The following is a 26,856-nucleotide window of genomic DNA, read 5'->3' on the forward strand; positions in this document are numbered from 1 at the left end:
GATGGAGAGATAAGTTGAAGGTCATCCTGAGAGAACAGAGGCTCTGCTGAGGAATGTGTGGAATGACACGTCAACAACAAGCACATCAGAGGCTTGTCTCGAGTCACGTGGGCCCGTGTCATCGCCGCGGCTGATACGAGATGGGGACTGAAATGATTAGTGGGAGAACGGTACCAGTAATCAAAAGCAACAACCCAGACATTCTCAATAAGACGAAACTTTCAACGTGGTTGAAATATGACAGATGTAAAACACTGTAAAAAGCCACTCATTGCCAAGGTGTCTTGTTTTCCAGAAAAACACAAATTCCTCATTCTGATATAGCATTAACTTAAACTGAAACACTGCCATAAGACTGATGAAATGTGTCTATCTAGCTTGAAAAGTGATGTTTACATAGGCAACAGTAGACAACATGCACGCCAGCCCATTAGTCTCAGGCTCGTTACTCAAACCCATGAAGCGATCCAGCTGATACATCAGAAACATGGACAGAGCGATAACCGAGATCTCTATTGGCAACGTTATTCTTGCTCTGCTCATACACATTAATGTTCTCATGACACGTGAGCCTCCCAGCTGTTCCCAGTCAGAGCTGTGAAGGCTGAATGAGTCAGCATGTGAGCTGAAAGAGAATCTGAATATGGCTGCAGATCTGTCATGGAACACAAGAGTTGCTCTGTGAGACCGGCTGACGTTAAGATCCAATAATCAGCCACAGTGTACAGAACAAGCACTGACACTATCTGTTAAATAAAGTATGGAGGGACTTAAGTTTATAGGTAGAACACAATACGTTATGACTGATCTACTGCACCGTACGGGTTCCTGCAAGCACAAGCTGAGCTTTTCGGTTTATCTCATAGACCTCCGTCATGTTTTTTTTCCATCAAAGACTGAAATGTTGGTTTGAAATGTTGAAACAGCAATTGATTGCCAATTTATGTGCGATAGCCTGGAAGAGTCATGACAACTTCTTCACTATTCGTCCAAGTAGCTTATCAAATGCATGAAGGTGCTTGATATCGGTCCAGCATTTATGTAAATATTACAAAGTAGAAAGTGAATGTAGTTCACTGTTAATTGCATCTTTATTGGCTTTGCAGGGTTGCATTGTTTGAGCATTATGATTTGTCTCAGGCATTTATAAATGGAAATTAATAAAATACAACAGGATTAATATGCTTTCATAGAACTGATTAACAAAAACAGGAGAAAGAAAAAAGGTAACGCTTGCATTTGCGAATAAAGCACAAGCTCTCACAGCAGACAGACCATGACGTTCTATATTTTGCTATTCAGCGTGGGGCCTCCCTTGGAACAGAGGCCACGGGGCCTTTCCTTCACGTCGCCGGTCGCTGTGCAGCCAGCCTTTTTACCGCACTCGCTATGGACCACACATCCAGCTCACCGAGGGAAACACTGGGACCGAACAGTGAGCTGTGGGTCAAAAACCAGGACCAGACTGGATGCGCTTAGATAAGCAGAACCGGAGGCATTTGCCCCTTAAGGCCAATGCGGCAGACAGCAGAGGCACTGGCAGCCTTTGAATTAGGCGGGAATAGAGATTCCCCTTCTTGTATTTCATACATTTATTTGTTAATATGGCTCTGTTCCCTTCTTGTTCTGCGACATACGACAACTGTCACTGCCTAGTCTTTCTTTCTGCATTCTTGACGAGCCTCTGATGTCACGCTTCCTAATCAGCGTACAGCTTGCCCGTTTAGCACAATCTTCACAGCGGAAATGTTGCACCTGAAAAAAAGAAAAAAACAACTGTTCCTGTGTTTCCTTACAAACAGCCAACATCATGAGCCAGAACACCGCCACCCGTGCAGGCTGTTCATTTTTTAATACTTTTGTTCCAGAACTTCTGAACAAGGCGCCGTGTGCAGAGAGCTCCCTCCAGCACCTATTCAAGAGTGGTTCCAGTTTACCTACAGTACAGCGTGAGCTTAAACCAAACAAATCCCGTGAAGTAGCTCAGAGGGTTCTTATTCGAACAAACAAACCAAAACAATCTCATGTTTAACATGGGGAAACTCTGGTCCTCAAGGGCCACTGTCACGATAGTTTTCCAAGGATCCCTGGTCTACACAGCTTGATCAGGTGTCATCAACCATCTGAGACCCCATGACTGAAGGAAGGAATGGTCCTCACGGACTGGATTGAACGATATCCCTTAAATTACGCCCATGGTTAAATGGTGTAGGGTATAAATGGTGTAGGTCTCCATTCCTATCTCAGGTGCTCTTGCGCTTTACATTGTTCCTGAAAACCTTCCTCCGACATGTCCATTGCCACATTCCATGCCAGATCACCGAGCTTGTTTGTTCACATACTTGTGTTTACGGATTAAGCTGCAGAATGAGCAGCACAAAGGCAAGATATTTCAGAGGAAGCATAAAAAGCTTTTGTTGAAGGAAGGAGCAGGCTAATTGACTCGAGTGAATCATGTGTTTGTGGGCAAAGCCTTCCTCCTCCGGTTCCAGCTGGGTGATTTCTGTTCTTGTCAGGAGGGGAGTGCAGTTTTCCTCCGTGTTGACTTTTACTCTCTGCGTTGCTGCTGCTTTCACAGCTCAGTCAGCTGTGAAAGCCTGTGTAACGGTTTCCTCTGGAGACACTGCAATACGGGAAACAGGTTGACACGGTGACCAGGTGATACGGGTTGAAGATTAACGTAATCCCTGTTTAAGTGATGTAAATGATATGCAGGCGAGCTGTGTTTCTCACCAAATGAACCTTCTCTGTTCCACCTGAACTTTTGCTTTACTACTTAAGTAAATGTAAAAGAGGGAATTTCATGTAGACCCCTGAGGTGCATGTAACAGTTACTGTGGGATGGACACAACAAAAAGGATGACACCCACTTTCCTTCCAGGTCCAGACTTAATATTAAGCTCTACACGTTCCATATTTGGACACATCACCAAGAAAATGCAGCAACAAAACCACTGGATTGCATTTTTTCCTCAAAGAGTCATACTTGATTAATCAGAAGCTGAGGGAGGAAGAAAAAAAATAAATGTGTGCTCAAGATGAGGAGCGAACCATCTAAGAAAACAGTGGAGGAGACGAGCAAAGGGAAGAAAGAAAGCACAAAACTCGTGGAATTAAAAAAGGCTACTTGTCATATAAGCACGACAGAATTCTCCTGGAAAACATTTTAAAAAAGGGCAAAACCAGAGGAGCTATTCGGACGCCCCTCACCGCTGGGTGAGTGGAGTCTCTAGTCTGGCCCCCTAGAGTTTCTGCATCATGTAATTTAATTCATGGACCACAAAACACAAGTCAGAGGAGGCTCAAACAGGAACGGAGACACATAACCGCAGCAGATGTTTATGAACGATTTTCGTGTAGTTTTACTGTTGGACAAATGAGAGCAAAAACATCTGAGAAAACATTCCGGGCGATTGGAAGAGCACAGTGACGCGTTTCCGAGGGTGGAATACAAGCTGGAAGGGAGACCGTTTACGTGCCCCTTAATATTCTAGAGTGAGGGGCAGCCTTTTCATAGCTCTTGACCTAAGAGTGATGGCGTTCACCTCTAAACATGAAATAGTTCAGATGTGTCTATTCAATTGTGCAGAGCACTGTCAGTGTCTCAGCTATTTTTGGAAACACTCAGGGAAAAGAAAGGTAAATGTCCTTCAGTCGTTGCAGCCTAAAACAAAACTTCATGGGAATTATTCCCGAAAAAAATCACAGCCACACTTTATACAAATGACGTAGATAATCCAGGTAGAACTGATCATTCTTCATTGGACTTTCCAGTATTGCCTGAGTCCTTGCTAAATGAATTCAGTTTCTGTCCCTGTAAGAATTGGTGGGATGTTGCGTAGGAAGGCCACTGTGGGAGGGGGCCAAAGACCCTAACCTAAGACCCCTAAAGTACGAGCCTTCCCTCAAGTCCTTGAACACCCCACTCGACATCTGATTACCGCCGGCCCGCTTAGAGGCTTCTGTGAGTCGAGTCAAAGAAAGGTCATAGATGAAAGAGGCGTTTGATCAGAGCTCCGTCGGCCCGCGCCTAATGTACATGCTTACATAAATATTGACTGGATTTGGGGTAAATTGAGCGGCAGTAGAAGAGCACACAGATCGCTGGAGCACGTTTGACAAGAGTTCTTTAGGCTTTGAGCGGGTTTGAAAGTGTTGACTTTCGCCACTTGATGAATCGCTCGCCCTTTAAACAAATGTAGTGATAGTGAAGCGTGTTTTCCCACTAAAGAGGACGTGAAAGTTCCGCACTGACGTTAACGCAGCTTCGGGCTGAATTGGCTCATTCGGTGCTTATAGATGGATGATGATCTATGAGATAAAGCATTTGTCTGAACACTTTCGAAAGGAGGCTGTAAAAGGTTGGCTCAAGTAAGGATTTGTATGTTTGTCTAAAAACCAGCCTGATGACTCCCTGACAAATGACACTGAGCAAATAAACGTAAGTGCAGAAAGTGCGCAGCCCCTGGTCTAACTTTTGGAATGTACAGCCCGAGAGAAGCTTAGAGAGACAACGACGGTGAAGAAAAACGCCTATTGTCGCTGAGCAAAAAAAAAAAAATAAAAAAAAAAATCACAAAGCACAGCACATTTGGTTTGGATCAGTGAGGTCATGACCCACGCTGGCTTTATTTGGACCTTTGCGCCAAAATAATCACAGGGCTTTGACTTTGCTGTGACAGACATCAACAGTCTGGAACCACTTTCTAACCGCCCACCTGAAACGTGAACTTATGAGAGACTCACCACCACTGAGTTAGTTCAGTTTCTTACACGAGGTGAGGTTTTTTTAGAGGACAGCAAAGTAAGTCAGTATTACATGCTGCAGTTGTCGTGTGTCTGCAGGAACAAGGCAGCTACTCGGAGATAAGGGACCAGGAGGAGGCCCGGCTTTTGAATTCATTTTCATTTGGATAAGATATTTACTTCTTACATTCATAGCAACTTTAACACAAGTCATATTGTTCAGAAACTCGTACCATCTTGACCTGCTGACATAGAAGTCTTTGCAATAGGGAGAGCATTGACCCCACGTTGTGCGCGGCTGCCGTCCAAGAACAGAGAGCTGCAGTCATACTCTTCAAGCAGCACAAACTCAAACTTCTCGCCAATCTGATAAAGGCCTTGTCTCTGTGCACAGAGGGACAGCTGGGAGAGGGCTTACGTTTCTTTGGCTGCGAGTCAAGGAATTTCAGTTGTTACCTGAAATGTCTTGTTCAAGTCTTTAACGCAGGGGTAAGACAGCAGCTATGCAGCACAGCAAACCCTATAGCTTATCCACTCAAGGTTCAACATCAGGTTTCTTTTAATTATGAAATCCATAAGAATCTATTCGTACGCCCCAAAATAAAGTCCCCTGTGTAAGATCTGGTGTATATGAAGGCCAAACCCCTACAGTCAGCGTGCCTTTGCTGAGAGACAGCAGCTGCTGGCCTGATATAGCACGGAGACAGAGTAGAGAGGCCACAGAGCCCCCCTCCCTCAGACTTCAGGTAGCAACGGAAAAATAAGGCCAAGTTGTTCTGTCTGTAGCTAAGTGGTGGAAAAACAAAGAAATTCTGGGAGGAAAAAAAACCCCAAAACAAAACAAAACAAAACACGGCAATAGAATTTTAAAGATTCCCAGGCCGAACAGAGCGTTACCGTTTACCCTCCTCACAGCCCAATCTGCTTCATCTACCTCAGTCGTGCTTCAGGTGGCTGAATTCCTGAGCTCACATACTTTCCGTGTTGTTTTTTGTTCTGTTATCTCCAAGAGTGCGTGTCCTGGCAGAATAAGGCCAGATGATGCCAAGCGATATCAAAACAAGATAAATTGATATCTGGTGTTGATCTGGGTTGCTCCGTGGAGATACAGGCGATCTTGTGTTCAAGAATCTGAGCAGCCATAAATCGTTAACGCCAAACCCTAACAAACATTAAAGTGGATATGGATTGTTGTGGAGTACATGACACCAAAATAATTTAAACAAATTTTAATTTTAATGAAGGTTTTTGTTCAAACCTTAGACCATAACCGGAGATGAACATTTAGTCATGTATTGCATTTCCTTGATTTAGGCTGAAAAATGCAGCACACTACAAAATAAAAACCTGTCTCCTGGACCTGATCGTCCAGCCAGGACAAACATGGTGTTAGAGACAGTCGACATTAAAAATTTTTAGAGATGAGATGATTTCACAACATGACAGGGAGGGAAAGAAATTCTCTTTCAAGTTAGCAAGAAATGCTAACTCAGGGATTTTCTCCACCACCTGCACATATCAATCATGCATTTGGCTAAACTCTGCGCCTCTCTGATTAAATGCCATGTATTAATGTATTTATATCTGGTTCTAATTAAAGCTGTGATAGTTTGATAGTAAAGGTAACTCAGCGCACACCTTAGCGTTGACCTCGGTGGTCCTCCGCTTCTCGTGAACCTGCCAGACATCCTACCTCCCTGAACCCGATCATGTGTCATAATCTGCAGCAATTTGCAGACACAACCTATTTAACCCCAGGTACAAGGTTTGCAATCTTAAAAGCCAGGACAAAAACACGAAGATCGGCTGCTCAGAGACAAGTTAATAAACATGTGCTTTTAATAGCTGCTTAACAGAACTGAAATACAGAAAAAATATTACTTCTGTCACAGAACAGATACTGCCCCCCCCCCGAATATAGAACACACACCACATACTGTATCACTGCTTGGACACAGGTGTAATTACAAGACAGATAATGTCCACTTGCACCTGTATATGCTCTGAGAAACAGGAGTCTGGAGAGAGAACACATTATTTTCAAGTGCGGAATAACTCATACACTAAGAGGAGAACGACAACGTGAGCAAGGGAGGCACCTGCAGAACATCTCGCTCTCACTTTTCTCCTCACTGTCAATGAAGAGCTAGCTCATCGAGCCGCCTCCGAACATTCCTCCAAGTTGTTTGTCAAAAGGAAAAAAAAGGAAGTGAAAAAGCAACATCTCTCCCAAGGGAACGAGACAGAGAGGCGTGCTGATGGACAGTGATTTCTATTTGCAAAGATCTGCATGAGAGGAGGCGACGTGGCGGCCGCTGATTCCATGAGCCGGCTGTCGACCGCCAGGAGTCTCTAGAGAAAAATCTGAAGCGGGTCGTGTCCTCGAGGAGTCCGTACACACTTAGATGATTAAACTTTTAATTTTTTTTATAACTAGTAGCATGTAACCAGTCACAGTGAGGTGATGTCCAACATGTGAAGAAGTTGATGATGTGAACAGCTGTTCACATCATCATTTCGCTGCAGGACTACCACATAAACACGTCAAGTTTACGGCACATGTTCACCAGCTCTCTGAAGGAAGTGTGTGCTGGTGTAGTCCAATTAGCTCGGCTATTACTGAACATCTGTCACGTACAGGAGGGACAATTATATACGGTGACGCCAACCTTGTGTGCTTTGCATCTGTTATGTCCTAATGGAGCCTCACAAAATGAAACCTAACATCTGCTGGCGGCAGCTTTGGCCACGGCCGCGCTGCAGCAGCCAGGGCTCGATTAGGCTTCACTTCAGAGCAGCTTCGCACACGTTGGAAAGGTCACACTTAACATGTGAAGGAATGATTTTGTTATGTTGAGAGAGGACATCATGCCAACGATAAAGTAAAAAAAAAAAAGCGTACTTTGGAACAAAAAAGTCAGATACCATGGTGAATATCAGTTTAATTTACTCATTTGAGTGAAGTCACAATAAAAGTCCAAATAAAGACATATGACATATAGTAAAATATAGTAAAAGAAATCATGACTACTAAAGGACGTATCTGCTGCTCCTGCTTTCAATACGAGGGCGGCAACTACTCAAATGCTTGTTTCCCTCACGCTGTGTCTGTACGTACTAAGGCGGGTGGTCAGTCCGGCAAACAGTGCAACACGCTCCACCTACAAAGTCCATTCGAATAGGTTTCTGTGAACTGTTTATGGTAATAAAAAGGCAATTCAACATCCACATCTTTATTCAGGCTCAGTGAGGAATGCCACAGTGACGGAGTGCTCACTTCGTATGATTAACAGCGAGCCGAGATATAAAGTCACGCAGAGCTGTGGGAAAACAAATGAAGTCCACTTCATCATCTCGCCGGAGCAGCCGCTGTGATAATTCTATACGAGAGCAAGACAAGCAGCGCTACGGCATTTTGATTGATGAGCCAAATCTGTAGCCTATAATCTGCTGAAGGGCCGATGCCGGATCACACGACGTCGCACAAACCACGTTTGAATCCCCGTCGGTCCAAAACCGTTCCCATAGAAACAAACGCACGCATCACAGCGTCCGCTGCCGACGAGCGAAACGAAGCGTAAAAGGGAAAACTCCAGACGATGTCCTCCTGTGCATCGTCCAACATTCTGTTCAATTAAAATGTTTTCTTTTTAGTCTTCATGTTTGTCCCTATGTATCAGCTCTAAGTACAGTCAGCTACAACTTCAAAGACTCCATGTTAAACATTCATTGGGGTAGTTTCTGTCTAGAGTCAGGAGCGAGATCAATGAAACAAAATCCATCTAAACACATTTGAGCCCAATAATTTCAAGACTGCAGCAGCCCTGTTTTCTTTGTGAAATGATATCTAACAACAACATGGAAACTGCAGTGAGTTGTAATTGATAAGCTCCTGTTGTCACATACATGAGAGCTGCGTCGGCTAATGGTTGTACGCTTTTACTCCGTTTACCTACGAATCTCACGGTGCTTTCAAAGTGGTGTTTGTCAGGAACTTAGCCAAATGGAAACAGACTCGTGACAACTCCGCCGAGCCTCCGTCAGGAGCAGAGACAGACAGAGGGGTCAGCAGAGTGGGCGGTGATCAACATGCTGCAGTCAGGATGCATTTCAGTGGGGCACTGGAAGGAAACAACGGGCCATTACAGCGCAACTACGGCTCCGTTAATCAGCCTATTAGGGTTTAATTGAGGGTAGTTAATTAGGAGCCGCTGGGCAGTCTGTGCTCGCGGGTCAGGGGCCGACATGGGAAGCAGTTGACAGGCCAACCTGAGCCCATTGTTACCCATTGACTCGCACACGGCCGGTGATTGATTGGCACGAGAATTAGCCTTAATTACACCTGTCTATTTTTGTCCCCTTAAACCTTCTAGGGGCCATAAATTATCCCACCAGCTTCGACGGAGTCAGCGGAGACTGCGCTGGGGCAGAGCAAACACATTTACAGTAGACCCAGACTGTGTGTCTCCACAAAAATCATCAGGCGGCGGCTCGTCTTTAAGGACACAAGCTGTTCAAACTGAGTTGAAAATACAATATGGTGCGGGAGCGAGTGTGTGAGACAAAAGCAGCCTCCCGGCCGAGGCGGGGCGGCGGCTCACCTCACACCGTCTCTGGACTGAGACCACCCCCCCTCCACCCGCCGCCCTCCATCAGCCGCGGCGGAAAACAAAGCCGTGCTTGTCCTCACTTGTTAAAACCAGCTCCGCATAGGGCAGCGGCTACCACCAGAAGCTGATTATGGACTCTTTAAAGTTAAAGTTTGATTTAATGTTCCGCTCCTGTCTCAGCTGGACCACGGGGCACAGGAATGTGGCTCGCTGCTAGAATTAGCTTGCCTAGCCTGGGGTTGGTTTGTCCTATCTGGGGGCCAGGCGGGAGCAGCGGAGCAGGGCCACATTCAGCTTGTCCATCTTGGGAATAAACACACTGCCGGCGCAGGGGCAAAAATCCAATAAAGGCCTGGACAAAGGCCTGCTTCTTGCCTCAGAATGCTAAACAACATGTGATCCCCCTTAGGGAAATACCTCCTGTGTCTGCTCCTCATATCGCTCCAGGCCAGAAATAGTGCCTGAGGAACTTTTGTCACATGTCCTGCAGAGGTTATGTGCTGTGACCAATTATTATTGACAGTACGCTTCAGACTATTACTACCTTTAGGCATAATCTACTCTCAGACTTAGTAAACTCAACTCCTCATTCTTTATATGTGAAATCCATGTCACCGCCAGTGTGAAGTTACAGTAGATGTGATTGTGTAAATGCTGTAAAACACATTACAAACATTACATCAATCAGTAGGACAGGATCTTGTCCAGTCCTTGTATTTTCCACGTCTCAGGAACCTTTTCCAGAGTAAGAGCCTCCGTGCAGAAATTGTAACTTCCCCATGAAGGGCCCTTAGAAGAATAGCACATCGGCCTAGTGATGGATGAGGAGAGTGGCGTTCAGTTTTAATGAAAATTTTGAACCCAACTACGCTTTTTGCCGTCACCTTCCTGGATCCAGGACAATATCTGGACGCTCTAAGAGGAAAAGATGACGAGAAAGGAGTCAAAAGCCGCGTTTTGCTTCCAGTTTGTACCGAAGTGTTAAAGCAGCTCCCTCCTCCAGCACTGACGCCATAAACTGACCCGCAGCTCACCTCGCATGTCTTTAGCACCATCTACCTGGGTTTAAAGCCGCCTCTGGCCCCATGACTTGATACTTAAGTCAGTGTGACGAGGTGTTTAGTTGCTTAGTTGCCTTTTCTGTGAGAAACAGAAAAACAAGTGAGAGCAGACAAGCTGCCTCAAAGAGAGTCAGACATATATTTTAAACGTAGTTATTGTGCAGCACTAATGAGATAAACCAGCCACAGGGCCAGATCCTACTGACTCTTAATGATGAGTAGAAGCTGCAGCGATGTGATCATGGCAACAGGTTGAGTGACATAATGAAGACAATCTGAGCTGCTCTGTATACAGTAAGCGTTTCATCTTCCAGCCTTGTTGCTGCATTTAGAGCAGCCTACTTTGCATTTCAGACACACGACCGTGACCTCGGGTATTTCTCTTCTTCAAGGAACCGAGGTAGATTCCAGCTAATTTGGTTGTTGGCATCGACTTTTCTAAGCAGCTATTTTTGTCTTGTAAAAAACGAGCGGCTCCAGGAAAGAAAAGGCTGCCGTGACCGACGTCCACCTCTCAGAACGGAACGCCGCCTCGCGTGTGCACAGTATTTCCATAAACATCGTTTGAGCCGCGGCGCGTTCCTGCAGACCGGCCTGCTCAAGTGCAAAGACGCCGCCTCGTCCCGTGAGCCACATCGGAGCTGGCATCTCCCGGCGCACGTTTATTTTAAAGTAGCTGTTGCAGTTAACCCTTTGTGACCCGGGAATGTTTGCTGAGAATTTACAAGACGGCTCTGACAAAAGTAGCCGGGGCGTCTGTGCTCTCTTCTTATTTTCATCCTCACACCCCTGAACATAGGCAGGGCCATTCTGGGCTCGTGACAAAAAGTCATTCTTGCAGAGCAGGTACACAACAACAAAGTCTTGCTGGATTCCCAACATTTCTCATTGTGTACGTAAGTGGGCCGAGGCCAAAGTGACAGGATTCCCTTCACATGGTGAACACAACATCAACAGCCAATCAGCTGTCGGAAGCAACCATTACAGAATATGTCTCGTGAGCAGAGTCCTTGATATCAGAACCTATTTATCAAACCCCAAGAGAAACACGGGCATATTCTGGCCAGAGTGCTTTGATTGAATTTTTTTTTTCCAGCTTGCTGTGGGGATAGCGAAAGCAAACACAGCTCCGGGGTTTTTATGAGAAAAATGTCTGGCTGAACAAGGAGCCATTCATGTGTTGATTCATACCAGCCTGTAGCTCAGTCAGACGACAGCCATCTGCTATCGCACTCCCCCGCTAAGAGCCCGTTATAGAACGATGAGCCGTAGATCATCATGTACATGTTACATCCAGATAGACTTACTGGAGACTAATGCCTCGGTGGCGGGAGAGCGCTGCTCCGTAGCTGCTCACGCTTTTCCTGCCTCTTCAGGCCCAGGATTTGTTTTTTTTGTAACGGAGCGGTCGATGTCCAGAGCGCGGTCGCACTGCTACGCTTTGTAAATGGCTGTCAAAGATTGTTGTCTCCGTGCACTTAAAAGCCACATTTAACGCACTACAGAAGCGCATTTCGGCTCCTCTGCTTTACTAACAATGTGGGCGGTGAAGCAAAAAATGAGCAGTGAGCTATGAGAGCATTTAGCTTTATTCAGCTTGTGTTGGATCCATACTTTTAGAAATGTTTTCACCTGTAACAAAAGGATCAACCTGCAAAGATTCAACTCAGATTTTCCACCCTGTCAGTTTTGAAGTATGACACATCACGGTGCTAACTTGACCAAGTTCATCAGCTGTTGGTTTCAACCCACACACTGAATTGAATAAGGAACTGTCTTTAGGCCTTGTGTTGTTTTGATTTACTGCTCTCAACCACAGATCTAAGGACCTGAGGAACAAACAATTGCAAAGGTGTTGTCATGACATTGCACTGGTCTAAAAAAAAAAAAAACATGACATTGAACTTTTTTTCCCCACTTAAACCAAGAGGGACCTTCGAAATATGAACCACCTCTGATATCAGGTTCCCCGTCTGATGAAAAGCCCCAATGTGGAACAACAACTCAGAGCTGTCCATACATTTCAATTTCAATGGCTGAGTGTTTTAATTCATTAGGTTTTGTCTAATAATCCTTTATGTCCTGAAAAGAAAAGGTCACTTAATCGGGCGCTTTGCTACCTCCTCGGGCCCTTCGCGTCCTCTCTGCTCAGAGGAGATATTCTGTGACTTGAACCACAATGGCACAACAACAAGTGCAGCATTATCCTGTAGCCTGTAACATGTGAATGACTTATCTCACACCTAGATCCTGATAGGCAAGATACCGTCTCAAGTAACCAAATACAGCAACATCTGGCCCATTAACAGGATTCCTCAACTTTCCTGCCTTCGCACACGCCAGGGCCAAGCTCATAAAAATACACACACACTGTAGATGCACGCGAACACAACCTTCCACTCATACTTCACTGGACACATGAGATCATCATGAGCCACTTCTCGGCTAGTGGCCCACTTCATGTCCATTCCAGGCCTAGAGTCTTCAGGGTCAAAGAGAAATGATGGTTGAACCCGTCCTTTCCGTTTGGGGATCTCATGACAAAATTGGCCATATCTTAGCAACTGCGTGTTGTTGCCTCTTGTACAACCGCATTATTTAGAGTGAGGCTTGCGCCAGAGCACTTGAGGCAGTATTTTAGTCTCGATAAGGAATGCGTTGGTCAAAATGCTCCGAAGCAGTTTTACTGAGGTTTGACAGTAAAGCTAGAAACAACCTGTCCGGTCAGTGGAGGCATTGCGTAAGCGCCTGCTTGACAACTGATTGATATGAGCAAGTTGACCTCAGGGTGACCTTAGGACAGGGGTGGGCAATCCTGGTGCTGGTTCCAACTGTCAGGGGGCAGCGTCCCTCGAGCATCAGGAACTACCTCTGCCTTAGGGTGAGGTGGCCCATCGACACAGAAATCTGCCGGGCGATGCTACACATCACCTCTCTCATAGAGGATCCAGCACTTACAAAGCAAACGCACTTAGCGGGGACAAAGACAGCCAGCGTTGCCCCAGGTACAGCCTGACCCATCGGCAGAGGCGTCCCACTTAACAACGCCTTCTCTCGAGGGCTGATTGGTTGATGGATGCATGCAACCGTTTGCTGTCTACAAGAAGGCAACTGTGCCAAAATGAAAGACCCAAATGTAAACACTCTGCTTCTTCTGCTGCTTCAACGGGGTTCAACTCTCAAAGGCTGCTATAACGTAAACATCGAGCGATGACCTCGCGCTTCCTTGCCGTCATCATCTTTACAAGACAGACAGCAGCTGTCACACCATGGTGAACGCGCAATCGTTGCAGTCGCGTACCTCTACTATCCGGTCGTGGATTTGCAGGCCGCCTTCCTTGTCCGCTGGACCGCTCTCCACGATCTTGGACACAAAGATCCCTTCGTTTGAAGTGCTGTCGTCGTTGTCCTGTGGAAAACCAAGGCGGGCTGTTATTCAGAAGAACAAGACGAGCACCGTGCTTAAAATGATCCGCTCGCAATATGCAATATGTCTGAAACGTAACCAAATTCAGTGAAACGTGTTAGATGATTTACAACGGCGTAATCACTCAGCGGATCAACAGGGGGACAGTGAGTAAATCGCAGTTTTAATATTACGCAGTTACAGTAACAGGCATATTACCAACATAATGAAGGTTTAAACCAACGCTGACCACAGGCTGCTGGCTTCCTGACAACACAATACATCATCATTATTGAAAACCACAACTCCTATGAAGCGAGTCACGGATAATGTTGGTACAACTGTCAGGTCATAGCACTGCTTGTAAGCAAACATGCCCAACACAACACACACCCCTCAAGGCCCAATGATTTGTCATTAGTAGTGTGAACATACTGTAGTGTTAAGAACAAATAGGCTGCTGTGCTCCTTCTGTTCTCCTCCCCAGCTTTAAAACACAATTACACTGGATTTCTGGCCTGTTTCCAGCTCCTGCAGTATCAAGCACAGAACTTAATATGCTATTTTACCGCTTCGCCTCCCAACGGTGACAGTCTCAGGAGCTTTAAACAGCCTAGCTCGACTGGAGACCACAGAACCTGGCAGCTGACTGCTCCTGTACCAGCCTCTCCACACACATTGGCCACACAACCCTTGTCAAACGCTCTGTGGCAAATGGGCCGTTTGTATCTGCAGGAATCGTTTCTTAAATACATCACGTGCTGTAGCTTTGAAGCTAACATGGAACGCAGAAGATTTAGCGCCGGGTTCTATGTGAGAACTTTTTATAGTTTCCCAATGTAAAGGTTTTTACTCTGATGCAGTACTGGAGCTGTGGACAAAAGGTAGAAAGAGGGTAGTTTACATGGTTGATAAATGCACAACCAGGATATTTCCAGCCTTCCCTCAGTAAAGACTCGTGGCATCATTAATGATTTTCATCTAATTGCCCCGAGGCTGAAAACTTAGCGGCTGTGAAAGGTTCACCACAGGATAAAAGACTCTTTTCTCTCCTATGTGTTTACGTCACCATCAAAATGCCCTCAATTAGAGACAAAACAACCGTGGTCAAAGCAATAATCCCAGATTTAACTCTCATAAAACTAATTATAGTTTTTTTAATCTGTAATGCCAAATCCGCTAAACCAGACCAATATATAAACACAATAAAACTTGGTAGACTGGGTAACACTGGCGGGGCTTTTTAAACGGGGTTGGTCCATGCAGAGGAAGCTCACGGTGGTTGATTTGCTATTCGCTATTAAATTCTGGGACGATCACTGGTCAGATGCTCGGGCTTCAACCTACCGCACATGGCCTCCCTCCTACAATGTTAAAACCCAGAGATCCATCCTCACGTAGAAGGATAGCAGTCACGTGTTTAGTCTCAGATTCCTACAGAGAGAAAGAGAGAAGGAGGTTCTTTAAGTCAATAATCACTGTCTCCAGGTGAGCTAAAAAGAACAGAGCAAAATAAGTGACCATCAAATTGTCAACCTCATTCGCAGATAATATGCTGCAGAAACATAAAAGCACAATTAGAAAAAAGTATAGGAGTAAGAGAAAGCTAATAATACCCTTCTCTTTGCAGTATGATGCGAGAGCGTCACAGAAAAGCACAGTCCTCCTGGCAGGAGGTATTCACACCTATGGTGGGGCTCAACCGCTAATTAACTTTATAAAAAAATCTAAATTTAAACGTTCAAGCCACGAGACGATGTCAGCGAAAGCGTTTCAAGCTTCAGCAAATTACACCTTCACGTGTCGAGACTGATCTGAGCGGCTTTAACATGGTCTGTCGCCGACACTGGCTAAGCGACGCTATTTCAGACAGACGAGTGACACTGGTTAACGCTGGGGGAATAATAGTTTCACTGAAGGAAAGTGGAGCTCACTACTTAAACACACTAAAGTACCTCAGCGAGTCTCTGGCCAAACAAAGCAGTACGTTGTGCCTGCTGGTAGGTGAGTAGAGAGGTATAAACAGGTATACAGCGTATACTTGTATAGAATATAAAAGAAATATTTGAGGTTTAGAGTTAAAATGGCCTAAAAGAAAGCTACTGTTTTACCGTTTACTGTTAAACTGGTACAAGATAATACATTTAATGCTTTGTGTAAAATTTACTGTAATTTTGACAGTAATGCTCTAATGTTATATTAATAGTAAAAAGAACTTTAATGCAACAACAGCTTGTGATTCCTAAAAATTGATCTTGATTCATCGTAATTCATGTACAGTAAGAACAATTACATACTTCCTTAGGCTTAGTCAAACCCAAAGAGGAAGAGTGACCAGCAGCCCATCCTGTGTAAATTAATACACCCGTTGACCCCCGAGTAGCAACATGACATGAAAAACCTCTGGGAAACCTGCAGAGTCAGCTCTTAATCTGTTTTTTTTATGCTGGATTTAGAGGGGGGAGTTATGAGGTAATATAATTTCAGTTGCCACTCTCGCATGCTTCCACAGAGTGGAACTAAATATAAAGCAGACATTATTGGCGTGTACAGTGCCCGAGCTGCCGTGTCGGCTAAAAAGGCCGTCATGTGTATGTCGGGCAGCGCTGGAATGTGTGCTGCTGCTGCTGCTGCAGCGCGGGGTCACGGCTGCATTAGTGACACATGCTCCTGAACGACAGCGACTACAGCCGTTACTGTCAACAGAGCGATACTCGGCCTTTTGGACTCAAGCGAGTTGACTGTGACGGAGAACTTAAAGAACCTAAACACGCTGAATGGACTTTAAAGGGCTTTTTCACATCCACCCTGCCACTGCACAGAACACAGTGCGATTAAGCGGCGCTTTTTCCACATCTGCAAACACTATGAAAACGGTCATTCCTAAGAACTGAGGTGAATCTCTGTAGGCGGTGGTGCGTTTACCCAAAACACTAGGTATGTCCAGGTGATTAAAACAAAGCGCTCAGTGCTGTCCTGCAGTCATCACATGGGAGCTGCACCGGAGACAGCCGACGCTTAACAATGGCCTCCGTGGAAAAAGAGCAGCCAGATGAGGAGCGAACGTAAACACGCAGTGAAACTTCAGGCTGCTCTTTACTGGAGACCTGGCACGTTCCAGCCTTCACCTCAGGCCCGGTCACACTTTCCGAGTCTGTCCTCCATCATGCGCCGTCCTTGCATCCGCCCCGTGTATCTAATTATAGCGCAGCTACTGTAATGCAGTAAAGAAGAAAAATATTGATTCAGAAAATACATCCCTGTGGTCGATGAACAGCAACTCTGTGACCCGGCCATTGGGAGTCAAACCTCAGGATCAATTCAACAATGACTTCCCAGTGAATCTTACAAATTCTATTTTTATTTGATTTCCTTGTATTAATGTGGTCTGAGTCATATCCATTTGACACCAAAGCGTTTAAATTAACTAACAGGCTGCATCACTGTGATAAATCATTGCATACTGTAGATTCATGCTTTGACATTAGTGCACAATTAGCATAATCAGATTGAGCCTCTGATTACCCACATATAATTCAACGGAGGCTCAGTCTGTTTGATGCCTCGCGTCGCTGACTGATGCTCTTCATTGCATCGTCCGCGGCAGCTAAAGAGGAGCAGGCGTCCGAGGCTGCATGGAAAATGTGACAGCCATTCTGGCAGGCCTGAAGGGAGCGGCGGCTGGGCTCTTGTTGTTGTTGCCTTGCTTTATTGCTCACGTGTAGAGTGTGAGGACTATTAATGGAAACTTCAGCCGGCCTCTCACCGATCCCCGATCCCCCACGCGGTCGTCGTCTGGTTATTAAAAGACGACGTCCAGAGTCTCTCCTGTGGCAGAGGAAACCTAAGTCGAGAGCTGACAAAGACTCCAAAAACAGACCCCGGCCGGGTTCTGGCAGGGCGCCGGCCGGGTACCGGCAGGGTCCGCAGGCCCTGCACGCAACCATGGGCCTGTTGAGGTGCTTTGACAGTGAGTTGAGGAACAAAAATGTCATAACAAATCCGCACAAGAGCCTTTTTCGCCACAGATATTTGCAATTGTGAAACGCAGCTCGCGACGGATTCACTTGATTTACTTGTTCTAGCTGTGCGGTAGCGAGAGCGCCGTCTTCAAAGGCGCACAACCACCATGACTCTCATTATCTGGACTTCTCCCGCTGCGATGTGTCAAAATATCCCCCACGAACCCGTCGAAGCGGAGATCGCCGGAATCACAAAAGTCACGTAAAGGTGGATTTCTACAGTGGCTGACAGGACTGGACCAGGATTGGTAGGATCACGTCCCCACATGTGTCCAGTGCAGCACAGCCCATGACGTAGTGCAGTAAGTAGAAGACGGAGTTTCAGTCAGCGAGTCGCCCGTCTCGCCGGCCAACTCCACTTGTGACGCCACCACACAATCCTGTTCACTGCTCGACCTCTTTGGCTCCTACAGGTCGTGGACGGCTGCCGGAACGAGTCCCGGGACCTTCCTGTGCGTTGAAGGCATGAGCGCAGAGAGGGGAGCTCTACTCCTTGAGTTTACACTGAGGTTGTGTCTCAGCGAACCAGGGCAACCAGCTGTGCTACGCGCCCAGCGAGCTCCTGGGCGCCGCCACCGGTGACCTCACCCTATTTTTTCCCCCGCATCGGTGCTTTTGATGCACAGTTTACCAGTGTGCAGGGAGATGTTTTACTGGGGACAGAGTCGATAAGAAAACAGGAAACCAAACTGACCCATAAATGTAAAGTAGTGTAGGAACAGCGTGGAGGTAAATTCCACTGCCCCCCCCCCTCATACTCTGAAGCCTGATTACAATCTGACCACTCCCCTCTGCTGATCCCAGGGGCTCCTACACTACTTCAGTTGATTAGCTGGCTCATGAACCTGCGTCTCCTTCATGACACCGCGGGCTGCTTTGAAGACATTATACCAGCTAGTGATTTGGCAGAAAATAAATATTAATTCATCCTCAATTCAATGCCATGGATTGATGACTCTACTGCACTACGATGGCCTCAAACAGGGAACATCCAGTGACAGTGGAGACTCATACCAGCATGCTGCCAGGAGGGAACATCACGGTTGTGTACAGAAGTGCAGTAAATATTTGCCCCCCCCCACCCCCAACTACCTGCCAGCTGGCCACAGCCACAGCTGACAGCTTGTCTAAAAGCAGCAAACAGGCCAGGAAGTAGAAGGAGCGCTTCTACTGAGAAGTTGCTTTTGAGAAGCCGAAGGTTAAACCTCTGTGTCCTCCACTGTTATGAGGAGTGAGGTCGGAACTGGCCCAAAAGCCCAATAAAACTCACATACTATAGCGGATAAGTTGGAGAAGGCCGTAAAGTTGGCCTTTAAACATTAATACAGCAAGATGTCGTCAACACGTGTCAAAATAAACACTGCTGCTACAAACGTGGAGGAAGAACACATTCTGCTCTCTGAGTGAACTTTGCAAATAATTCTAGAATATTCCCACAATTCGACTCTCTGCGCTGCCTCACCGTGCAAACTTCGCCGCTTACCTTGCAGGAGAAGGCGACGGTCTGCGTGAGCGAGTCGATCCTCTCGCTGTACTCGGTGAATTTCTTCTGATATTTCAGCGCCGTCATCTGCAGCTCGCCGTGCACGGCCGAGAGTTGCGCGAGGAGCTCCTTCTCCCGCTCGTTGGCTTTGATCGCCTGCTTCTTGAACTCTCTGTCCAGGCTCATCATCTTGCACTGCAGCGCGCCGTTGTGCGCCTTCAGGGCTCGCAGGCAGCAGTGGCCGTTCAGTTTCTGCTCCTTGTGGGTGAGCATCAAGCCGCAGCCGCTCTCGCACAGCCCCGCCGCTCGGTAGTCGCACGTCTCCCGCATGTGCGTGTCCATGTCCCGCAGGCTGACCACCTCGTTGCATCCCCGGTTCCGGCACTTCGCCGGGGAGTACTCGCACATCTCGGCGTGCTCGGCCAGATGCTGCAGCTTCACCACGGCATCGCAGCCCCTCGCGTGGTTGTCACATTTGATCTCCAACTTTAGGATGAGGTTTTTCAGCGGCAGGACGTGGTTCAGCTCCTTGGCGGAGATCCGCTGGCATTTCACGGGGCAGCTGCTCTGCTGGACGACCCAGGGCAACACGCAGCCGGAGCAGAAGACGTGACCGCACGGAGTCGTCAGCGGGTCCTCCAGGACTTTGTTGCACAAGTTGCATTTAAAATCCGGGTCTACGGTCCCCTTGAAACGGTCCAGCTCGAATCCCATGGTTTTCGCAGTCCAAATCCAAACTTTGTGGACTCCCCACCCCCGCAGATCAGAGTCAGAACAGCGGGGCGTATTTACCGGTCATTGGCGGAGCGTTCACAGACTGCGTACGGACTCTTCTCACTGTCTAAACTCTACTAATTGACCGAGACTTTTAGGTGCCTTCAAGAGCGCCTCGTAAGTTTATACATCAAACTTTGGGAACTATCGCTTGATACCGCTTAAAGTACAGCACATGCTTAAAATGGAGCATATTTGCGTTAAAGCCTATTCACATCACAGAAAATCAAATTTATTCATCTTATAAACCGATTTGTCCACTTAAGGATCGTATACTGGCGCATATCTCAGATGTCACCTGGGCAAGAGTCAGGGTACACGCTGGCCATAGGTCGCTAATCTACCATAATCTGCCATAATTTAAATGCCAAGAGGGAAAACTTGAAATTACAAAATTTAAAAAAAAAACAGGTTGAATTATGCTAGGTCTTTTTACTGATTACGCCGCGAGTAACGCAAACTAACAATCAGTTCACGGTCAAAACAACTTTTTTGAAGGTCAGTGAAGGCATCACTCCCAAGGGAGAAAGTGTGCAGGAATTCTTGACCGTACCGTGTATAATATATGCGCACGTTACATACCTGCTTTTGCCTACTGTACCTACAGTTGTAGGAACGCAACATGTCGTGGTGGATTTAACTAGTTGATGCTGTAAAACAATTTGATACTTATTAAAACAAAATTAACCACTGAGTCAGCATGACCGATATGTATATTTACATTACATACCTAATATTTTCCGTAACAAAATATTTCTTTATATATTTCTTCATGTCTTCGTGTCATGCTTGCTGTGCTTTTGTTATTTTAATGCTTCAGTAGCATCTGGTCATACAATGAGAATTTAAAAGAACTTATGAATAATAATGACACATAAATGTTGATTGACATGCATTTTTCCTGATATATAAAAATCACAAATCACAAATGACAACATACTGTTGATAAATTCAGGCATTCTGAATAATGCTACAGTACAGTAGATGATAGACAAAGCAACATGACAGTTAAATATTTACAACACTGTGGGTGAGCGTTCAGGCATGCACAACACTTGTGAAAACAAGCAACTTCAGAGGGACATTACCAGCAGATCCACAAGTAAGATGTTCAAGTTACGACACACTTTAAAAAGGAAGGAGATCAGGAAAATGAATATCTGAAGCATCTCAGTAGGACTCTTGTCCACACATACTCTCTTTGTAACATAAGTATAGTATTACGCTGTTCAGTGGCATGCAGTGAGCTTAATGGCTGGTGAGGCATAAAGTCCTCTGGAGTCAGATTTTACAATCATAATACCTTAAAAGAGTATTTTTTACTATTTAAATGTCAGAATGCATATTACTACTGGCCACGATTCACATCATTATCATTATACCTATTTGACCCAAAGGAACTTGGTCTTAAAGGAACATATCTTTTATTTCAGTAAGAGACCTGACCTGTAGCCTCCATGTACAGTATTTTTAACAATTTATACTCATTCTAAAGTATAGAGAGGTGTAGATGTTCAATTTTGACCCTCTGTGAAGATTTATGTTGTCTTTAAAACTTTAAATACTGCTTTAATCAGTTTTACGGGTGCTTTTTGCGCTTCATTAGGATAACATAGAATGCGTTAAAGGATGGAAACAATGCCCCCTTCGAGATGAGGCGCAGACCTGTCCAGCCTCCCCTCATGAGTTTTCTCTGTTGGTTTTGGCTTGATCAGAAAAGTAATTATGTCACAAAAACATCGGTAAACAAATTAGGCAGGTTGTACAAAGTCATGATGTAGAATAAATCTATATGAAGGCTGCAAACATTATACTGGAGACAAAATGTGAAACACAAAGGGATTGTGCCTTGTATCAGCTCATTTCCTGACAGTTTCAGCATCGAGGTGAGGCTCCCCTCACTGAAGCCTCACTTTCAGCTTCTTGCCATATATATTTATATGTTACGTTTTTTTAGTCACATTATGGTATTGTCAGGTGAGGTGAGGCCCCGCCTCCCCTGACCACAGACCATTGATGCTGTTATACTTTGATTTTCATTCCAACCCTAACACAGGATCCTGTAGTACTGAATGAATTTGAATAGTAACTGGAAACGAGTGGCCATATTGTGAGTGCTTAGTGGAGGAAAACAGCAGCTTCTGCTAGACCTGACCCTGCCTTGATTAGATGCCTGTTTTTACTGGATGCCTCTTCTTTCGGAAATCCAGTTTAATGCAGTGCTGTGCTTGATAAAACCTTTCCATATGTGCGTTATGCAGGGTTGAAAACAAAGGCTTATGAGACTTGATGGACAAAGTGTGACAGGGAAAAGCTGAGCTGGTGGGTAATCCTACATTTAGGTTTTGAGATGACATGGAATGACAGTAAAAGTCAGAAAAGGTTCTCCTCTGTTTCATATTCAGTGTGAGCTCATGTAATATTTTATAGCAGACACTCCATAGTTCATGACTTAACTTTGTTTTCAGGACTAACCTTTCATAAACCAAATACAGAGAGATGTTTAAGTAGATGTGGATTAATGTACCTCTAAAAATGAAAAGCCTCTTTTTTTGCTTCAATACCTGTTTTTCTTTGGTCAGTTTCAGGAGGTAATTGGATTTTGTTCATGCTGATGCACATCACCGTATTTGATCAAATATTATTTCACAGCTCATTGTTTTCAGTTGCTTTCAAATCTAACACGTTTTTGTATGTATACATTTTCTGTTCAGAATCAAACCAGCAACCCAGCAGCTCAGCTCAAAGCCTGACGACCCCAGGACCACCTGCCACCTATGATTTATTATTTCAGTGGAGGAATAAACAACCTGTCTGTCTGTGCAGTGCTGTTTACTGTGAAACTCATTTTGGTCGGGCTCAGTTGGAGAAATGTTTTGCTCTCAAAATGGAGCGAGAATAAATAAGATGTTGTTTTCGTAGACTGCACCAAAGCCTGAGTGAGCGTAAAGGAATGAGAGACTGAGGGGTTGAGATTTTTTATGAAGCAGTATGTTGGAGAAACTGATATGCTATCTACAGGAATAGTCTGTTTACCATTAAGCCGGGTGACGTGGCAACAGAAGACCCGAAGACAGACAGCGTCCCAGAGGAGATAAGAGCTAATCCCACCCCTTCAACTCGACCGAACCTGATCTTCGACTGAAGGCTCAGCGCAGACTGGACCTACAGTAAATCTTCCTACCAGACCTGTAAGTAAAATAAAGTTCTGTGTTGTTCTAAATTAGTTTTACATTTTTACTGCCAAGCATGTTAGAAGGATGCTAGCTACAACTAAGAGCTAATTAGCTTAGCTTAGCATAAAGATGTAAAGCAGAGGGTTTGTCTCAAGTTTAAAAAATGCGCAATTGAAGCTCAAACATGTTACAGAATGTGTTTTTGTTGAGGTTTATGAATTTGGACACGCCTGAATGGATTCTATGAATAATGGCAGGATTGCTTGATTCTGTTTTCTATGCTAAACTACAAGCTACGTGCTTGATTGGTGTAATGTAGCAAACATGAAAATGAAATGATTCCTCTGATATAACTCTGACCAACAATTCATAATTTAAAACTATCAATGTGTCACATTATGGATGCGTATTCTGAACAAAAACTTTTGAGTGACTTTTGAGTGACATGACAAAATAGTCGTGGGCTACATTGTTGAACCAGTCGACTCAAAGCCTTTGTTGTAAAGCAACAAAGAGATCTAGGTTTCAGCATGTGTGATGAGGGTGCATTGTATATGTCTTTGGAGTCGAGCCATTTAGTAATCATCACCACTCTTCTTTAGATATGTCAAAGACATGAGGGCCATGTGGGAAACTGCAAAGATGAGTTATTGCTCCTCGGGAAGCCTTTTCATGTTGCGCCGAAACATGGTGTAGTTACAAAAAGGAATACACTATCCATCTCGCTGCGGTTTCCCATGCATTTGCAATCCCCTTGGGAGTCAGCAGTGTTGTCAAAACTGAATTTAGCCCCCAGATGATTTATATGCCAATAGTACAGTTTGTTTTTCCTTCAAACATCAATGAATTATTGTGCTTTTTACAAGGGGGGTTGGAGCTGCCGGCTCCAGTGTCTTGAGTGAATGAGTAACTTTAAAGGCTTGTTTCAAATGGTCTCAGGGTGACCTTATGGACAGACTGGACTCGTGACTGGGAACCAACAAGGCTACATTTGCCTTCACTTCTGGTGGTGGGAACCAAACAACAGCTTTAGCCATGTCAGTCTGTTGAAGCAGCAGCTCAACTGTTAGAACAAAAACACAGGCATAAACCTGCATGGAAATGATTGCACAACACTCTTGTGTTATTGAGACACTCTACTATTAGAATGCATGCATATATTATATACTGTACAGTACTGTGTATGTAGCTTGATGTGCTGTACAAAAAGACTTTTTACTAAATGTAGTAAACCTAAGGGATCTACAGTGGAGATAAGGGTGTGCAGAACATTTGTCACTGTGAAAAAGATCATTATCACCAAGTGCTGTGTGTACATGAAGAAAAGCCAATAAATAGTTTGCTTGAGTTCACACAGCAAGTTGTGATGAATTCTCTCTGGGAGGTTAGAAACAGGATGCAGGTGAACGGAACCCAGATCTATCTGAAAGCAAACCTGCACAAGGAGAGAAAATCCCCAGTTTAAACCAACAAAGTCTGTGACCTACATCTGCAGAAGCTAATTGTACATCCTGTGTCTTTACCGTCTTTGGCCTCATGACCTTTCTCACAAGAAGATGATGATTGTCATTACAGTTTATTTATTAATATTATCGTTGCAGCTGTTTCTATCATTATAATTGTTCTGACAAAGTTGATCATCTAAATGTTGGTTTGTGTGTGGATGAATATGAGCAGTAGTTATGGTTTCGCATTGGACTGGATTGTAAATTTACCCAAGAGTAATATAGGAGTGTTCCTAATGTATTTGTATTAGTGAAATTATGTTGCAGTGTAGCATTACACTTCCTCCCCAAGTAAACTACAACTAATTTAATGAATATAATCACTTCTTTTCATGGCGTCTTAACACAAGACATCACTTATTAAATATGGCATTTAAACAAAACTCTTAACACGGTCATTTAACATAAAACTTAAGAACCGAAAACAACCTCCACACTAAAGTACATTAATGGCTAACTATACAGGAAATGACTGGAGGTGAAAAAAGTGAACCTGTGGTCGGACAATAGACAACCTGACAGAGAGGCAGTGGAGTTACAGGTAAACAGGTGGAAGTGATGAAATGACCAAAAGAGAGGGAGGAAGAAATGAAAACAGGAAATGGAACTAGGACAAATTAAATGCATAACCTACAACCCTTGCTTCAAAGCTTTGATCAGACCTTACTCTTACAGTAAAACAGTCCTTTAAAGTTCGCTTTCCCACTTCCATTTACTCCTAATCTGCCCACGGTTTTGCCCCATTAGTTGTCTTGCAGTGCACGGTTGCTTTACAGTTTTATGAAAGTTAATCTCTGTTCTTTGTGGTTATCGATGTTTAATGTCACCTCATAAATGAACAAACAGTATATGAGTAGGAGCTTTTATAAGCCACGGGCGACTCATTATGCCTGAATTATTCTGCCTTGTACAACCATCTCCATAAGTACATCTACAGCAATATTAGGGTTAGACTATCACCTATTTAGTAAACAGTGATCTACTGCATAACTGTGGGTGGTGATAATATTTTACAATTTAGATTTATGAGTTTGTGTTGGATGGAAAACCTCTGTATGAGTTAAGACCAGTGTTGAAATCCATGGATGTACACACACTGAAATAATGGTGGGAAAACAGTGTGAGCCAACTCCAGCCCAGGCAACATTTTCTTTCTCTAACTTACTACAGATAACAATGTGTATATAAGGATAATGTAATCCCTGTAGCATCATCTGTAGCTGAAGCTTACAGGGAGAAGAAATCTGTTTTTAAAAGAATCTAATTACTAGCTCTCATCTACAGAGTGGCAGCTCATGAACTCACGTGTCATCACATGTTCCTAAGCTAAAAACACAGTGATTTGCTGCAGAGCTGCGGGAGGTAATGTCATCAATGCGACATAAATCATCATCATTTTCAAATGTTACTGTGTTGGCATCAGTAATGACATTAACTGATTCATTTACAATAAAAAAAAACAAACACGTGAAATAACTGAAAATAAACCAGGCAGAGGGTGGTATCATATCACATCATATCATCATCAGGTATCATAATCATGTCCTGCCTTTCAAATTTTACTTCGAGGGTTCTGTTGTTATTAATTATTCTACACCAAAGATAGATAACCATGAAGTACTCTACTCTGGCCTCCCTGCCACCAGGCGTACAAAGGGAGGTCTGAGGGGGCTCCAGCTCCTGTGTTCCTACGGCTGCTTTGCATCATGAGATTCCTGAACCCTGTTCCTGTTTGCCGCAGTTCATGAGCCATCACTTCCTGTCCCTGCTCCTCCAGGGCTGGATGTCACTGGGTGCTCGCCCGTTCAAACTCCAGAGTCTCAGAAGCAAGATCCTGCTACATTTCTGACAGGTCATGTCCATGATACAGGACCACTACTGTACCTACTTGGTTCTGCGTCTTGAGCTGTCCAACAACATTCCAGATACTGGCCCATCTGTTTCTATTAGTGGATCCTGGGGGTCTGTGGTGATTTCGTCTGCATTAAGAGGGCTTCTGCCTCTGGCCGTCCAGAGGGTTCCCCCCCCAGCGTGGCCACAGCATGGAAGGTTCTGCTTCCATCACCGGCCTAT

The 26,856-nt window shown here is 44.8% G+C and overlaps 1 protein-coding gene across 2 annotated transcripts in view; it reads right to left on the reverse strand.

Moving 5' to 3' along the window:
- Positions 1 to 20,174, reverse strand: part of pdzrn3b (PDZ domain containing RING finger 3b) — a 63,751-nt gene extending 43,577 nt beyond the window's left edge. Inside the window, exons 1-3 of one of the 2 annotated variants that reach the window (XM_029150523.1) lie at positions 19,329 to 20,174; positions 15,171 to 15,257; positions 13,719 to 13,826 (exon numbers count right to left, since the gene is read on the reverse strand). In XM_029150523.1, the coding sequence (XP_029006356.1) occupies positions 13,719 to 13,826; positions 15,171 to 15,257; positions 19,329 to 20,042 (909 nt within the window). In that variant the 5' untranslated portion in view covers positions 20,043 to 20,174. The remainder of the gene's footprint in view (positions 1 to 13,718; positions 13,827 to 15,170; positions 15,258 to 19,328) is intronic. The other variant, XM_029150524.1, reaches the window with a different exon arrangement.
- Between the last annotated feature and the right edge of the window lie 6,682 nt (positions 20,175 to 26,856).

Source organism: Betta splendens, chromosome 5 (assembly GCF_900634795.4).
Source record: "Betta splendens chromosome 5, fBetSpl5.4, whole genome shotgun sequence".
NCBI lineage: Eukaryota > Metazoa > Chordata > Actinopteri > Anabantiformes > Osphronemidae > Betta > Betta splendens.